Source organism: Populus euphratica, unplaced genomic scaffold, assembly GCF_000495115.2.
Source record: "Populus euphratica unplaced genomic scaffold, PopEup_1.0 scaffold46.1, whole genome shotgun sequence".
Classification (NCBI taxonomy): domain Eukaryota; kingdom Viridiplantae; phylum Streptophyta; class Magnoliopsida; order Malpighiales; family Salicaceae; genus Populus; species Populus euphratica.
Genome location: NW_011499852.1, coordinates 2,482,739 through 2,500,181, shown reverse-complemented (window position 1 = coordinate 2,500,181; position 17,443 = coordinate 2,482,739). Strand labels below are relative to the sequence as shown.

The 17,443-nt window shown below is 27.2% G+C and overlaps 1 protein-coding gene across 1 annotated transcript; it reads left to right on the top strand.

Annotated features, from left to right (window-relative positions):
• Positions 1 to 12,677: 12,677 nt before the first annotated feature.
• Positions 12,678 to 15,706, top strand: LOC105121917 (diaminopimelate epimerase, chloroplastic-like). Its single transcript, XM_011020778.1, has 6 exons — positions 12,678 to 13,049; positions 13,127 to 13,606; positions 13,717 to 13,801; positions 15,057 to 15,116; positions 15,227 to 15,300; positions 15,465 to 15,706. Exons 1-6 carry the CDS (start codon positions 12,702 to 12,704, stop codon positions 15,579 to 15,581), a joined length of 1,164 nt encoding a protein of 387 aa, XP_011019080.1. The 5' UTR covers positions 12,678 to 12,701; the 3' UTR covers positions 15,582 to 15,706.
• The last annotated feature ends 1,737 nt before the right edge of the window (positions 15,707 to 17,443 follow it).

Sequence of the window (17,443 nt, the reverse complement as noted above, 5' to 3'; positions counted from 1 at the left end):
TAATAATTTGATTTAAATTAAAAATAACAATAAAAAATATGCAGTAAAAAAAACATATTACAATGTTAAACAACAAAATAAGTCATCAATGTCATATCTATAAAGAAAACAAAGAAAAAAACACTAGAGGTCTACCATTACTCGATCGTGGACATCGCCCACGACCAAAAAAACTTACTAAGTTGGTTCAAATTTTATTGCAAAAGGATGCATGAAGATATTAAAAAAAACTGTATGGTTTGCAAGAGGAATGCCCTATAAAAGCAAAGTGAACAAAATACAGTGAAGTGGGTATATATCTATCTATATTCGATCAATATATTCTATTTAATTAAATAAAAATATATTTTGAGAAAATATATCTAATAAAGAACAAAACAGAAAGAGAAGGACAAAAAAGAAAAATAATAAAATGATCGTCAAAGTCAAACCAAAACTCTATTTTTTATACACATTACTTTTACATGGAGGAGACACCAAGATGAATTTAATGATACCAAGAAATGGCATTTTTTATTGTCAAAATCAACCATACACGTTATCCATAAACAATTGATGGTTGCCTAACACAAGCCAATGTTTTTTTTAAATTCCTTTAATTTATTAAAAGACAAAACTAACCTTCACTTTATCCAATAACAATAAAAAACTAATAGTACAATAACCAAAATACCCTTATATCATATGCACAACAAAATTAAAACCGAAGGGCAAAAAAGTATTTTTATAGTGAAAATGAAGAAAGATAAGACGAAAACACCCCTCCTAGCCAACCAAACTATTTTTGTATATAAAGTTAAATTAGTTATTTTATTATGTACTTTATGAGTAAAAATACAAATCTACCTCTCAATGTAACCAAACCATGCCTTAATCTTAAAGGTATTTATAATAATTTACTGTGTAATTTTAAAGTAAATATCCATCTTGCTCGTGGGCAGTTTAAAAATGCCAAAATATCCCCATTGAAAAGACATCCATGCCCTCAACCTCTAGCTAAAAGGTTTTTTTTAAGGGTAAAGCAGTAAATTTGCAATTATCATCCATGGTAAATTGTATTTAGGTGAACAATAAATTCATTATCTTTTTTAGTTTTTTTTTAAATTTGGTTTCAATTACTCTATATATATATATAAAGAATTCTTATTGATTGTTTTTTAATGTCATGTTTAAGTTATAATTATACAAGTTTTCATTGTTACTTTCTTTATATAACAAGTAACTATTTTATTGTTGCTATTGATTTAGCATTCAAGTTATTTACGAAGTGAATTGTGATTTTATATCAATTAATTTATGGAAAATCTTATTAAGAAAACCAAACCCATTATACAATTCATTTTCTAATAAACAAATGTTATAATCATGCTCAACAATTTTTCAAAAAAAATCCTTTTGGATTTAAATTTGATTTATTAACAATAATTAATTTAATCCTCCAAAAAAGTTATCACTTATAACCTGTCTCAAAAAATTTCTTGACGACACCATTTTGTATGCTTTCTACATGATAATGTTAAAATTTATGGATAAAACACGAAATTAGCACACAAAATTAAAATAAATGGCAAAACAATATTAAAAAAAATCTTAACAAAAAAATAAAATTTTAGATGTTGCCATTCTAAACCGCGACATCAATTAATTTTCCATGAAATACATAGAATTGTATCATGAGCTGACAAATAATTACTCAATTTCTAGCCCCCACTGATTCCTTGATTCTAGTTTTGCAGCGAAAAGCTTTTCTTTTAGTCTGCGTGCTATCAGTGTAGAAAAAGAAGCATATCATCTTACATGTAAACATATATTGTGCAAAGTCAATTATTTCAACTCCTCTTTAATTATTGAGAAAATAATATTCTTTGTACAAAGTCAATTATTTCTGCCTCTCTTTAATTATTTAAAAAATACCATATAAAAAAATAAAATCTTTCATGAAAAATTAATAATTACCATGTTTCAAGGCGCAATATCAATTAAAATTATATGGTAGTTGCTAACCACCATACTAATTAAATATTATAGTTTTCAAGCAATAATATTTAAAAATATACTATTTCATCTATAGTTTTCATACTCAGTCTAATCTATGGATTCGGATTTTAAATTTTAATTGGGTCATTAAGTTGCTAGGATTAATTATTTTTTTTTATTTTTAAATCAAAATAATATTATTTCAGTAAAAAAAATTAATAGATTGCAACCGAATTTTTAACCGGGTCTTACCAGATCAACAGAATCACATCGAGTTTTTCCTCCTCTTATTTTTTTTTCAACCCGAGTCAGCCAGGTCCCTGGTCGACCTGTCAGGTCGGGTTTCAAAATTATGATTTCATCAAAATTTTTTGTTTTTATATCATTTCTCTATTTATTTTAATTTTTTGTACTAATTTTCCAATTTCTCTAAAATTTCTACACTATGTAAGTGAACACAAAATTTTGATTATATATATATAAAAAATATAGCTTATTGGTTGAAATAATTAAATTGTTGGTCGGAAAAATAGTCTCAAAAAAATCCTCAATAGAAAGATTGAAGGCATGTTTTATGGGTCGATAATACTAAATTAAGAGGACTTGGTGAGTTCAACGATATCTTTTAGAAAAACACTATGAAACTTAAACCAATACGATCTTTGTTAAAGTAACGAGAATAACAAATATTTTGTAGGCTTAAATGTTTTTTAGTCTTGTTTAAATCTTATATTAGACTTGGATTTTTTTAAATATATGTTATGAGAGATATAGTCCAGAGAAATGAGATCAGATAGAGATTTTATTTAGGTAGATGAAACTTTGTTTATACATATTTTTTATATATAAATATTTTAAAAAATATCTAAAATATTTAATATTTAATATAAATATCTAGAATATTTATAAAAAAAATTTACAAAGAATTGTATATTATATAAAATATCTATTTATTTTTTCCATGCATCTTCACAATCCATTTTCTAGAGTGAAGCTAGCTAGTCTCCCCTGTGATGGTTAAGTACAGATTATAAGCTGAAATTTAATGAAGGAGCAATCTGGGTGACCTATTTTGCTGGCAAACAAGGAGAGAACCACAGAGACCCTTTTTACTCGACACATAGTTCAGTTTGTTACAAAGATGAAACTGAACTGTCCTAATGAAATTCCATGGAAAGGGCAAAAAAAGCTGAAAATTAGCTAATCCAAAGAGATGGTGATAGGGAAAGAAGACAAGAAGAAGCAGCAAAAGCACGTTTGAGGGTAGGTAGGTAGATAGATAGATAGAAAGCCCCATACTTGTTATTATGATTCTTACTTGTTCCACTGAAATAACCTCTGCTGGCAGCTACCCTTTCCTGTCCACTCAAAATCTTAACTTTGCTTTTGTCAACCCCCACATCAGTCTTAACACTGATACAACACTGCATTGTGATGGATCATAGCCATAAATTAGCACAAATAAAGGAGTTTACGGCAGCTGCTTTTCACTAGACTGATTGCCCTCAGCAGTTAGCTCAGAGCGAGAAAATCATTCGAGGTTTCACGTTCGAGTTCTGCCACTAATTCTTTTGAAGAGTTGCGTATCTTTGTTCGTCTAACTTTACTTTTAGAAGAAGTATACTGAGCTTAAAGTCTGATATAAATGTACTGAGATAGAACTCTCTGGACAAGCGTCGATATAAAAGATGCAATAATAATAATGTTCACCGTAACATGTACGAGCAGACGATGTACAGAAATGAAAAACAAATACAGAGACTTGACTGATTGACAGTAGAATCATATCAAAAGAAGATAAAACTATAACAAGTCCCAGCACTGTGTGTTGGGATAGGATTAGGTAACTTTTGAAAGAAACGATATAATTGGACTTGACGTAAAGATTCAAGGCCAGGCCCCACGGCCACGGATGGTGGTAAAAACATCGCCTGTAACAAGGAAATGAACAAATGTTTCAGTCCTTTTTTTTGTTGAAAGGCAATGTTTCAGTCAAGTTAATGCATGCATGTTCTATAAAGCAGCGCAGGCTGGCCTGGTGGTAAGGAGTGATTGAGATTGCGGCTGGATTGTGTTTTTAAAATAACTTGAATTTTGTTTAGTTTCAACTTATTTTTTTTATTTTTAAATTGTTTTAACATACTAATATTAAATATAAATAAAAAAAACTATCTAATTCTTTACTATGTACACAGGGGTAGCTTTCGTCGCAGTTTCTGATTAACAGAAACGTTACGAAACATGCATGTGATTGTTTTTGTTTCAGCGGTTCATGCCCCAATTTATGTATACCAAGAGGTTAAAGACCACATTCCTCTCCATCTTGTAAATAAAATAAATTAAAAAACAAGGGGGAAGAATTTGTGCTTATTGTGCCTTTTGAGCGAGCATTTATCTTGCTCGGTCCATCGGATCCAATGTTTAGACTCTATCTGGTTTTTTTTTTTTGGAACTTAAACTAACTACATTTGTAGTAACTTCTTGTATATAATTAATATTAATAGCGTATTCAGATATTTTTCTCGATGGGATCAATGAATAAGTGTAAACTAGACGTATGTTTCTAAATGGGATAAATGAATAAGTGTAAGCTAGATTTGTGTAGCGGGTACATGTTAATTTTTTTTTAAGATGATAATTAGGAATAACATACATGTTTATGAGAAAAAAAAAATTCATGACTGGAGTTCCAACCTAATTATTTAAATAAGCTAATTTTATTTTAATTAAATGAGAAAAAAAATATAACAATGGTAAATTGAAATGTTTTTTTAAAAAATTGACCTAAAACTTGTGGGGAATTTCGTTTTCCAAGAGCCAAAAAATAATAATATTTGATTTAAAGTAAAGAAAAAAAAATAGAGCAATCACATAAAAGAATTTAAAATTAAAAAAAAAAGCAATTACAAAAATACTAATAAAAATCAAAATCAAAATAAATTAGAGGATAACTATAAATTTTTAATTACAGGGTAAAATTGAAAAGAAAAAATAACTTTATATATATATATAAATTTGGATTAAATGATAAAGATCAAATTAAAAAATATATATATATAATAAATTTGGATTAAATGATGAAATAAAAATAAATAAAACTTTTATAAAAAAACCAGATAAAATAATTAGAAAACAAAAGAATAAAAATCAAATTAAAAAAAAGACAAATTAAATATAATAACCCTAATTTTTTTCTATTCTACCAAAATTTCAATAGGGTTTCTTCTATAATTATAACATCCCATATTATTAACTAATTTTATATGTTTTAAGAAAATTATTTTTCAACTCAATTTGATCACCCCGAATTGTTATCATCACAGTATTAACAAAAGTCATGTTTTTTTTCTCAACTCCATTTCCTTTATTTACATTTATTATGTCAAAAGCAAACCACAACAACATTCATAAAATAAAATAAAAACTTCAAGGTAAATGAAATAATCATTCAAGATCTAAAAGTAATTTATATTCCACATAAAACAAAGGTGCATTATCTAATATCATCTAGAATAAAAAAATAAATTCATAATATGGAAACATGAATTAATATCCTTAACCACAAGTTATAGGATAGTTACCAGAAGGAGTTCAAGAGCTCAATTCATTACATAGCATTTTAAAAGTTTAACATATGGATTTAGTCAATAGTTACATCAACATTAACATTAGCTAAAGTCTAAATATCTATAACAAAAATAGATATATCTCCAACTATAAATTCTATTCTTGTTATGAAAGAAATTACCTGTAAATTAAAACATATAGTTTAAATTACATCCTGGAAAAATAAATCTTAAACTTAATAATTAAAATACAAAGTCTTACTTTTTCATTACATTAATTTATCTCCTTCAGTTAAAATCTCCCTAACACATTTATTTTTTTTAAAAAAGTAAAGTTGAAAACTACTAATATCAACATAACTTTGTTTATATTTACCAGCTTCTAAAATTCTAGAAATAAATATAACACTATATCATACTAATATTAACATAATACATGTTGATATCATTAGTCTTTTAAATCCAGTAATAAATTAAGCTATCATTAATACTAATATCAATACAACATTGTTAATATATATTACACTATCACCTTTTGTGTTGACTCTTGGATCCATATAATATTCTACTCAATCTATTTCGATGTTAATCATACAAATAACATTTATTTCTTCATTTCCCGCGTTATAAATTGGTTCGACTAACCTTTATATCGGATTCTAAGAATTCTTTCTTGTTTTTGACACATCCATCTCATTATATTTATTTGTTACACATATTTTTAACACCATAACACTAAATCAATTAAAACTTACCATTTTTATTTTATTTTAATGGCCTTCAGACTAGACTTAATATCAAGGAAATTACAAATTCCTTGTTGTTTTTCCTTCAAAATTTGCATGAATTCATAACTATGAAGATCAACAAAATCTCACATATCCTATAATATACAACCAATTTGAAGGAAATATTCCTCGCCTTTCTTGATACCTATAGGCCGACACCAACATTGAGGAAAAAGAAGCAATTAATTTTCTTAATTGCTTCAATTCTCACTTGTCCCAACATTTCTTTATGCTTGATAACATAATTTCAATGTAAATTAAACAATTCAAGCAAGAATTCTTCAAATCCCTAATTTTCTCTATGAAACAATTATGTTTAATTATTGAACATACTTAATTTACATCAATTGATTAAAAAACAAGGGTTATTACCTTATAATTTGAAGGATTTAAAAAATAAATAAATGAAAAGGAATGCTTGGTTTCTTCCCTCCTTTCCTCTTCCCTTCACTTTGCCCCATTATTTTCTTTCTTCACCTAATCTTTAAACTCTCTAAATTTGTGTAAATAACCTTCTTAGATCTTTCAACACTCCCTGTCAATCTTTTATTTAAGAGATTTTGTGTGGTTTATGGAGATTTTTTTATAAAACAATTGGATTTCCCTTCCCTTTTCTTTCCCCTAGTGGCCGGCTGCACTTGGCTGCACTTGGCTTCCTTAGGAAGCCAAGTGGCGTTTTATATGGTGCAGTGAATCCCCACAATTACCATAATTCCTTTTCAATTAATTTTCAGGTGGGTTTTTTTTTCACGGTCCTTAAATTTAAATAATAAAATTAAAAATAAATAATTGTTTTTAAAAGACTAAGAATAAAAAATAAATAAAAATTAAAATTAAAGTTAAAATATCAACAATAAAAAAGACTAACTCATAATTTTTTTTTAAAAAATAAATTTTGTTGACAATAAATTATTTTTATTGTCATTAATACACTTTGCATCAATAAAAAAAAGATGCGGTAATACTTTCATAAATACGATGGATGAAGCTTTTTTTTTTTTTTTATCATGAACCACACATGTTAATAATTTTTTTTATTTAAATAATAATTGACCCTTATTAAATACTTGTATTGTATTCAATGAATCTTCTAATAACAAAAATACTTAAATGAAAAGACTAAAAGATCCTTGGATGCATAACTTTTTTTTTTATTTATTTAAAGGCTAAACTTGTTATTTTACTGTATTTAAAAAATAAAAAAACATAAATGCCTTTATAAAATAGTTTTAAAAAGAATTGATTTGAAGGGTATTAGGTCATTTTTAATGTACTTGAAAAAATAAAAAAGACACATTAATTAATTTTTTAATGATTAATGAGCCATGAAAAAAAGCTAAAATACCAAAAAAAAAACATTTTATTTTTCCTGTAAAAAAAAAAACAGTAATTATAATGTAGCAGTTAATAGAAAAGTATGTCTAAAGCCATAGTAAATTTGCCTTCCGGTTTAGCTTTTCCATTATATCATATTTTCATTGCCACTATAATTTTAAATATAAATTATACAAATATTCATATTTCAATTATGATTTTGAATACTAAAATTTAAGTTACTAAGAAAATATTTATTAATAAATATTTTTGATATAATTAACAATTAAATTTGTATAAAGAGTAAATAGTTGACAAATAAGTTTTTTTAATATATATATATTAACAATAGGAAATCACGTCAATATATATATATATATATATATTAACAATTGGAAATCACGTATAAAGTTAAAATATCAACAATAAAAAAGACCAACTTATAATTAAAAAAATAAATTTATTGACGATAAACTATTTTCATTGTCATTAATACACCTTGCATCAATAAAAAAAAGATGAGGTAATGCTTTCATAAATATGATGGATGAGGCCTTTTTTTTTTTTATAATAAGCCACACATGTCAATAATTTTTTTATTTAAATAATAATTAACCCTTATTAAATACTTGTATTGTATTTAATGAATCTTCTAATAACAAAAATACTTAAATGAAAAGACTAAAAGATCCTTGGATGCATAACTTTTTTTTTATTTAAAGGCTAAATTTGTTATTTTACTGTATTTAAAAAATAAAAAAACATAAATGCCTTTATAAAATAGTTTTAAAAAGAATTGATTTGAAGGGTATTAGGTCATTTTTAATGTACTTGAAAAAATAAAAAAGACACATTGATTAATTTTTTAATGACTAATGAGCCATGAAAAAAAGCTAAAATACCAAAAAAAAAACATTTTATTTTTCCTGTAAAAACAAAACAGTAATTATAATGTAGCATTTAATAGAAAAGTATGTCTAAAGCCATAGTAAATTTGCCTTCCGTTTTAGCTTTTCCATTATATCATATTTTCATTGCCACTATAATTTTAAATATAAATTATACAAATATTCATATTTCAATTATGATTTTGAATACTAAAATTTAAGTTACTAAGAAAATATTTATTAATAAATAATTTTGATATAATTAACAATTAAATTTGTATAAAGAGTAAATAGTTGACAAATAAGTTTTTTTAATATATATATATTAACAATAGGAAATCACGTCAGTGATGCATATATAAAAATAATATATTTTTATTATTTTGATAAAAAAAAGAATGACTGATATGTTAAAATGATGTTTACAAGCACAAATGTATTCAGTTAAAATAAATCAAGTTAAGAAAATACATAATTATGGCAAGGTTATTTTTTTACCTTGTCTATTAATAAGTGGAAAATTTAAAATAAAATTGTATAAATATTTTTATTTCCATAAAAAATATTAAAATAGTAGTTATTCTAAGATACTTTAACTAAAAAGCACTCAAATGATTTATTTGAGTTTCATAATAATCTGTTAGCAAAATTATATTCTTTAGTAAGAATCTTTATATTTTTTTTTTATGAAAACAATCGAGTAATTTATTTATTAACTGATATTTCATAAATAATTTAAATTTCAGTGATGTCAAATAATCCCAGCTGTAGTTTTTTTATTTAAATAATAATTAACCCTTATTAAATACTTGTATTGTATTTAATGAATCTTCTAATAACAAAAATACTTAAATGAAAAGACTAAAAGGTCCTTGGATGCATAACTTTTTTTTTATTTAAAGGCTAAATTTGTTATTTTACTGTATTTAAAAAATAAAAAAACATAAATGCCTTTATAAAATAGTTTTAAAAAGAATTGATTTGAAGGGTATTAGGTCATTTTTAATGTACTTGAAAAAATAAAAAAGACACATTGATTAATTTTTTAATGACTAATGAGCCATGAAAAAAAGCTAAAATACCAAAAAAAAAACATTTTATTTTTCCTGTAAAAAAAAAAACAGTAATTATAATGTAGCAGTTAATAGAAAAGTATGTCTAAAGCCATAGTAAATTTGCCTTCCGGTTTAGCTTTTCCATTATATCATATTTTCATTGCCACTATAATTTTAAATATAAATTATACAAATATTCATATTTCAATTATGATTTTGAATACTAAAATTTAAGTTACTAAGAAAATATTTATTAATAAATAATTTTGATATAATTAACAATTAAATTTGTATAAAGAGTAAATAGTTGACAAATAAGTTTTTTTAATATATATATATTAACAATAGGAAATCACGTCAGTGATGCATATATAAAAATAATATATTTTTATTATTTTGATAAAAAACAAATGACTGATATGTTAAAATGATGTTTACAAGCACAAATGTATTCAGTTAAAATAAATCAAGTTAAGAAAATACATAATTATGGCAAGGTTATTTTTTTACCTTGTGTATTAATAAGTGGAAAATTTAAAATAAAATTGTATAAATATTTTTATTTCCATAAAAAATATTAAAATAGTAGTTATTCTAAGATACTTTAACTAAAAAGCACTCAAATGATTTATTTGAGTTTCATAATAATCTGTTAGCAAAATTATATTCTTTAGTAAGAATCTTTATATTTTTTTTTTATGAAAACAATCGAGTAATTTATTTATTAACTGATATTTCATAAATAATTTAAATTTCAGTGATGTCAAATAATCCCAGCTGTAGATTTGTCACTGTTTTATATGGTTACATAATATGTATATTGATTAAAAAAAATAGTATTCTAATATAATAGATATCGTTGGGTTATTAAATACCATACACGCTACATAAAATCATGAACCAAAATCATTCCTCAATTTCTATAATTCTATTAGATAAATTTAAAATTGTTTAGAGATTTATTATCTAAAAATTTTATTTTTTTGGTTTTGAATAATTTCTTAAAGGATGAGTAATCACAAACCATAAATTATCTAATTGTCTAATCTCCAACTATAATTTACACAAATTACCTGTAAGAAATAAAAAATTGTTATGCCTCTAGTGCTAACGTTGATATTATGTTTAAGTAGTTTTTACAAGTATAAAGAATAATTGGTTAATTTATATTTAAAAAATTAATATAGTTTATATTATTTTATTTTAATTTCAATGTAACCCTTATTCTTTTGATATTTTTTTTTGTTGAAGCTTTTTTTTTTCAATTTAACACTCCAATGTTAATTTTTTAAAACCCTCTAATTTATATTTTATTTTAATTCTCGGACTTTTGATGCCCTTATTCTTTTAATTACAATTTTTTATGTTATAAATTTTTTTTGTTAACCTTTAATATTTGATTTGTTGAAGATTGAACTTTATAATTTTTTTATTTGTTATGTTTTTAATCTAACGACATAGATTATGAGTTTTAAAAGTCAGTATGATTAAGGATTTCTTTTTTTATTTGCTTTTATGATTTTATTATCCTGCATTATTCTTCTTTAAAAAAAATAGATTTATGGTTATTTTTATTTTTTTCTATCAGTTTATTATTGTATTTTGTTAATAGAGTTTTTTTATTTTAAAGAATGTTATGTTTTATATTTAATTTTGTAATGCTTTTTTTTTATTTTATGTTGATAAGCTTTGTTTTATAAAATAATAATTTTTTTTAAATAATATTTTTAATATGTACATCTTGCATAATTTTTTTTACTCAATTTCATCTTTTATTTTTTATTAATTATAATAAATAAATTTGATTAACACTAATAATAAATAAATATCTCATTTTATAAAATTAAATATTTTAATTTATATCTATCTCTTATCTTTTTTTTTTAAATTTTCTTTTAATTGTTGTTAATATTTTTTTATTTACATTGATTATTATTAATTTATTTTATAAGATATTTAAATAAACTTAATGTAAAAAAAATACTAAAATAACCTATCTAATCATGTTTTTTTGTTTTTAAAAAAAGTTATAGCCCATGATAACACGCGGGTTGAATATCTATTTTATACTTAATTGATATAATTTATACATAATTTATAACTAATTGATCTTAAAAAACTAAATCCTAACGTAATCATCAAAACACAAGAAATTTCACAAAATTGGGCTACAAATATAGTGCTGACCTTAAATTATTAAAGTGGAGGTGACGGATTTTCCAGAGGTGGAGGTGGTGGCAGTGGTGGGTGAATGAGAAAAGGGCGATGTTGTGGTGGAATGAGGTGCAAGTAAGTGGAAGGAGGGAAGGAAACGAAGGGCAAAGAGGCCATGGAAGAGAAAACCTTGACACAAAGATGGGGAATGAGCTCTTCTGATGATGAAGAAGGAGAAGCAAAATGAGAGATATAAGGGGGAAAGTAGCTGTTTGTATTTTAGATCGGAAGGTTGCGCTTTTTGGAGGAGCACAACATTTGAAATTGTAAAGGTTTAGCTGCTTCTCGTTGTGTCACTAGAAATAAAATATGTGAATAAAAAAAATTACACCTAAAAATATATTTTTTCACTCGAGAAGATAAATTATAAAATTATTATTAATATTTATTTTAATTATTACAAACCATATAAAAATAGGTTTTGGTGAGGGCCTTGTGGCATTTCTCGGGCAAAACATAGTATATAACTATAAAGAATCTTATTGTGATATAATCTAATTTCATTCAATATTACTTTCTGATTATTAAAATTTAAAATCAATTCAAAAATATAAAAAGGAGACTTTCTACTTTTAAAGATAAAAATTCAATATCATCATTTAAAACTAGTTTTTTGGTGGAAAATCTAATGAGGGATATTTTGTTTTTATCTAAGTAATAAAAATATAACCTTAAAACATTTTGGTAACTGTTTTGTTTTTACACTTGTACTTGTCAATTAAAACAGGACTTTAATTCTTTGTAAAGGACTTTACTTGAACCTCCTTAAGAAAAATAAAATAAAATCAAGGGTTAAGATCACAATGAAAAATATTCAACAGTCGTTAATCCACGGTTGAAAATCATTAAGCTGAAAAATTCACCGCCCCCTCCGGGGTCAAAAAAAAAAAAGACATTGAAATGGCAGAAAGAGAGAACACCGTCCGTAACTCCGCTCTTTTGTACCCAAGAACTACTGCAGCCATGGCCGATACTATTGCAGCCGCCACCGTTTCCCTCTTTCTAAAACCCTCAACTCGCCACTCCCAGCTCTTTCTTACTCTCACCGCTTCTCTTCCTGTTCTTCGATTCAACTCTCTAAAGAACCCGAAGTTCCGGCCATTGGTAGTTTCCTCTTCAATGAGCATCGATTCAGTGGCAGCCCCCCAGGAAACTTCATCAAAATCATCCTTCTTTCTTGATCACAGAGAAGGCAGCAGATTCCTTCACTTTGTCAAGTACCACGGCCTCGGCAATGACTTCATTGTGGTAATCCCTTTTTTCATATGATTTATTATTTTTATTTATTTATCATTTTTTAAAGCGTCATCATTTGTTTGAATTAGTTTGATAATAGGGACTCTAGCGAGCCCAAGATAAGACCAGAGCAAGCAGTGAAGTTATGTGATAGGAATTTTGGGATTGGGGCAGATGGGGTGATTTTTGCGTTGCCTGGGGTTAATGGAACTGATTATACAATGAGGATTTTTAATTCTGATGGGAGCGAGCCGGAGATGTGTGGCAATGGGGTGCGGTGTTTTGCCAGGTTTATTGCCGAGTTGGAGAATTTTCACGGCAAGAGACAGAGTTTTACTGTGCATACTGGTGCTGGTTTGATTGTTCCTGAGATTCAAGAAGATGGGCAAGTTAAGGTTGATATGGGGGAGCCGGTGCTTAAAGCAGCTAACGTGCCAACGAAATTGGCTTCGAATAAGAATGATGCTGTTGTTAAGTCGGAATTGGTTGTGGATGGAGTGACTTGGAATGTGACATGTGTTAGCATGGGAAATCCTCATTGTGTAACTTTCGGCACCAAAGGAGGGGAGGTATGCATTTTGGATTAAAGCACTGGCATTTGCGTGTTGCCTAATTAGTAAATGATTAATAAGACTGGTATTTCTTTGTTGATTATTGATGCTCCTGCTTGTAATAACAGGATTTGCAGGTTGATGCATTAAATCTGGCTCAAATCGGTCCTAAGTTTGAACATCATGATGTGTTCCCAGCACGAACTAACACTGGTCAGTTCGTATTTTGTGATGATTTTTGGACATTTACAAGTTCCAGAGCTTGACTTTGTTTTCTGCTCATAGTTGTTGCAATTTATTCTCATGTTGCTTTGGCGTTGCTATGTGGAAGGAGTGCCCAATATGACATGGGATTTTGATTTGAACTTAGGAGTTTTTAGTCTCATGCATTCTTTGGATTGCATCATGCAATTTTAATTCAGTAGTTCTCATGTGTTGGTATCCTCTTATGATTCATGAATGATCTCCTGTCTGATGCATCTTAAATGCATTTAAATTCTGCGATTTTTTAGTTTATTTATTTAAATTTCTCAAAAATTTACATTTTGCAACTCTTAAGTATTATATCTCCATTTGCTTGAGTCAGCACGAAAGTAGGAGTCAAGATGACTTATCAAAGAGAATGCTTTCTATTCCAGTAATGGTTGCTGCATTATTAGTCAGATGGTTCATGCATGCATTCTCATGACTCGGAATGTGTGTTAATTCACATGTGCGCGGCAAATGCTTGTATATAATGTTGTGGTGAAGTTAGGGATCTTTAATTCACATGCGCGCGGCAAATGCTTGTATATAATGTTGTGGTGAAGTTAGGGATCTTTTCTTTCTGCTGCTTCTTTTATGCATGTTATGATGTATGTATGCTCCTTCTAGCATTTAATGTGGGTTCAAGATTTTTAAGGATGCCAAATATTTTTGCAAATGCACAAAATATTAAACTTTTTGTGTCAATATTCATAGAAGGGATTACACTTAATAATGTACTTGAACATATAAAACAAACCATTTTTTTTACCTTACAATAGTTGTCCTTGAGGATTTCTATAAATTCAAATTCATTTTAGCCTGCATACACTGAACAACGCCATTGTGTGCAAACATGAGCATGTCTATGTGCCTGACAAGGCAGGCATACCTGATATTGACGCCTCCATCCTCAAGCAATAATTCTTCTCCGGTGTACTTATTAATGCCTTAAATTGTGCTTTTACATCGCTGCTACTTTTACTGTCTGTCTAGCTCTTGATAAGTTACTAGCAAACTTGGAATTTTTATATGAGAGGTGGTGGAAGAAGGGATGGTATTAGACACTTCAAATGTTATAAATGCAGTACTATTTAAATAGCCTAGTAAAGATTCAGCACCCACAACTAATTGGAACTGCATTATTTTGAACATTCTCTGTGGAATGCCATCTCACATAAGTATTTATGTCATGTTTTGATTTTATATTTAACATGACCTGCAGAGTTTGTGCAAGTTTATTCACCTTCACATCTCAAAATGCGTGTCTGGGAGCGCGGGGCAGGTGAGTTCCTATTGCCATGGACATCTCCATGTATCTTGCTACCTTGTGGTTGTGTATCAAATAATCCTTATTCTTTGGCTGGCAAACTCACCATTGTTCTGTGACTGTAGGAGCAACATTGGCCTGCGGAACCGGCGCTTGTGCAACAGTGGTTGCAGCAGTTCTTGAGGGTCGTGCTGGTAGGGTAAGTTTCAGATTGGAAGTTTAACAGTGCCTATGGAATGTATAGCAAGCCTTTTAACATCTTTCATTTCCAAATGAATATCATTTGTTTCAAGTTTAGAGTTTTCCCACTAAATGTCCAATCGGTTAATCTTCTTATGCCTCACCAATGTCACTGTGAAACAGAATTGCACGGTTGATCTACCTGGAGGTCCTCTGGAGATTGAGTGGAGGGAGGAAGACAACCATGTGTACATGACTGGCCCAGCTGAAGTGGTGTTTTATGGATCAGTTCGCCTATGATATCTCCTAGAATGATGATCCATTATTTAGAGCCCGTTAGCAGAGATATAATTAGAGTTTCTTGAATTTTTTTTATATGTTTTTGTATCGTGTTTATATAAAGAATAAAATTTAAAAAATAAAAAGTATAAATCAATGCATTTCCAAATAAAAATACTTTAAAAACCTACCCTACTACCATATCAAATACCCTCTAATTTCTCTTACCTGAAATTTCATATAAACACGAGTTAACTGTCAGAATAATGTTTTTGTCTCCTACTGGATCACAAACTTGTACGAATGCCCAATTGGGTTTCTGGTAGCTGATACGGGTATTGAGTTAGGCCCGAGGTGCTCTTGTTATTCGAAGTAAACCAGCTAAAGGGTTTCATCACAAAAAGTCAATTGTACCCCTGTTGGTCCTCCATCTGGAGGTCTCTGGCAACCTATTTCAGCTGCTGGTGTGCTTGGACACGAAAGCTGCACTTGGCCCTGTTTATGGGAAATTGCTGTGTTATGGACTCCTTTTCAGGATGCTGTTTCACTTTAATATTTCTATCTGTGTTTTGGTTGTCTAATGATCCATTGCCTGGTTTTGAATTTTCTAGCCAAGCAATAATAGGCGGCCTCTCGTCCTTAAATATTCAACCAATAAAGAGCAGAAAGCTGCACTTGGCCCTGTTTATGGGAAGTTGCTGTGTTATGGACTCTTTTTCAGGATACTGTTTCACATTAATATTTCTATCTGTTTTTTGGTTGTCTAAGGATCCATTGCCTGGTTTTGAATTTTCTAGCCAAGCATGTGGGCCTGATATTTTTTTTTAATAAAATTTTTTCATTAATTCTTTTTATTTAACTTCAATGAATATCTTCTTTATTATTTATTTATTTTGTTTTATTTTTTACTTTGCACTAAGTTTTTCTTTAAATTTTAATTAACTCCATCTCTCTTTATTTTTTTTAAATTGTTTAGTTCATGTTATTTAAATAGCAACTATTTTTTTATTTTTTTAAAATTTCATCATGCTTCAAAGAAATTATTGTAATATATCTTTAATTTTTTTTTAATTTTATATACACAAGTTTTTATTTACATAACTTATTTATTAAAATGAAAATCTTTTGTTCTTAGCAACCATAACTAACCTTTGAGCTAAAATAAATAAAAATGATATAAAATAAAAATGACATCACATAAATACCCTTGTGTGCCATTTTGATTTTTGTTAAAATATTTTTTTTACATAAAAGACAAACTTGTTATTTTATTGTATTTAAAAAAAATTAAAAAGACATAAATACTGTTGTCAAGTAAAATTTTAATTTGAAAAGTAATTAAATCATTTTACTATTAAAAAAATTGAAAATACAATTATACTCGTGATCCATTCCTTAATAACTAATGAGTCAAGTAAAGATTCCCCCTCTAATCCAAGGCTTTTGATTTTTTTTTACGTGGACAAAAGCATCACTGCACTGTAGTGCTGAATAAAAAAAATGTGTCCGTAGCTATAATAATCATGTCTTTGTTTCAGGCTATTTGCAAGAAAATTGTTTTTCTTGAATAGTGAATTTCAAGAAAAATGAATTTCTGAAAAGTAAATTTCAGAAAAAATAAATTTCTAAAAAGTAAATTATTTTCTGATGTTTCGTAGTGTTATAGAAAATAAACTGGAAAACACTTTCGAGTGTTTGGTTATGTTATGAAAAATGAACTGGAAAATAATTTATTAATTTTTTATTTTTCTCAAGTTTATTAAAATAATGAGGAACAAATCTTACAAATTAAAAAGTTGAATAATAATGAAATTGAAAAAAAATAATTTCATAAATTATCTCAAATAAAATAAATAATAATCAAAATAATAAAGATCAAATCT

Bases quoted from the DNA above. Each gene is read 5' to 3' on its own strand.
- LOC105121917 (XM_011020778.1), top strand. From the start codon at position 12,702: ATGGCAGAAAGAGAGAACACCGTCCGTAACTCCGCTCTTTTGTACCCA. The intron at 13,050-13,126 runs GTAATCCCTTTT...TGTTTGAATTAG, and splicing joins TCGGCAATGACTTCATTGTG to TTTGATAATAGGGACTCTAG. The intron at 15,301-15,464 runs GTAAGTTTCAGA...ACTGTGAAACAG, and splicing joins TTGAGGGTCGTGCTGGTAGG to AATTGCACGGTTGATCTACC.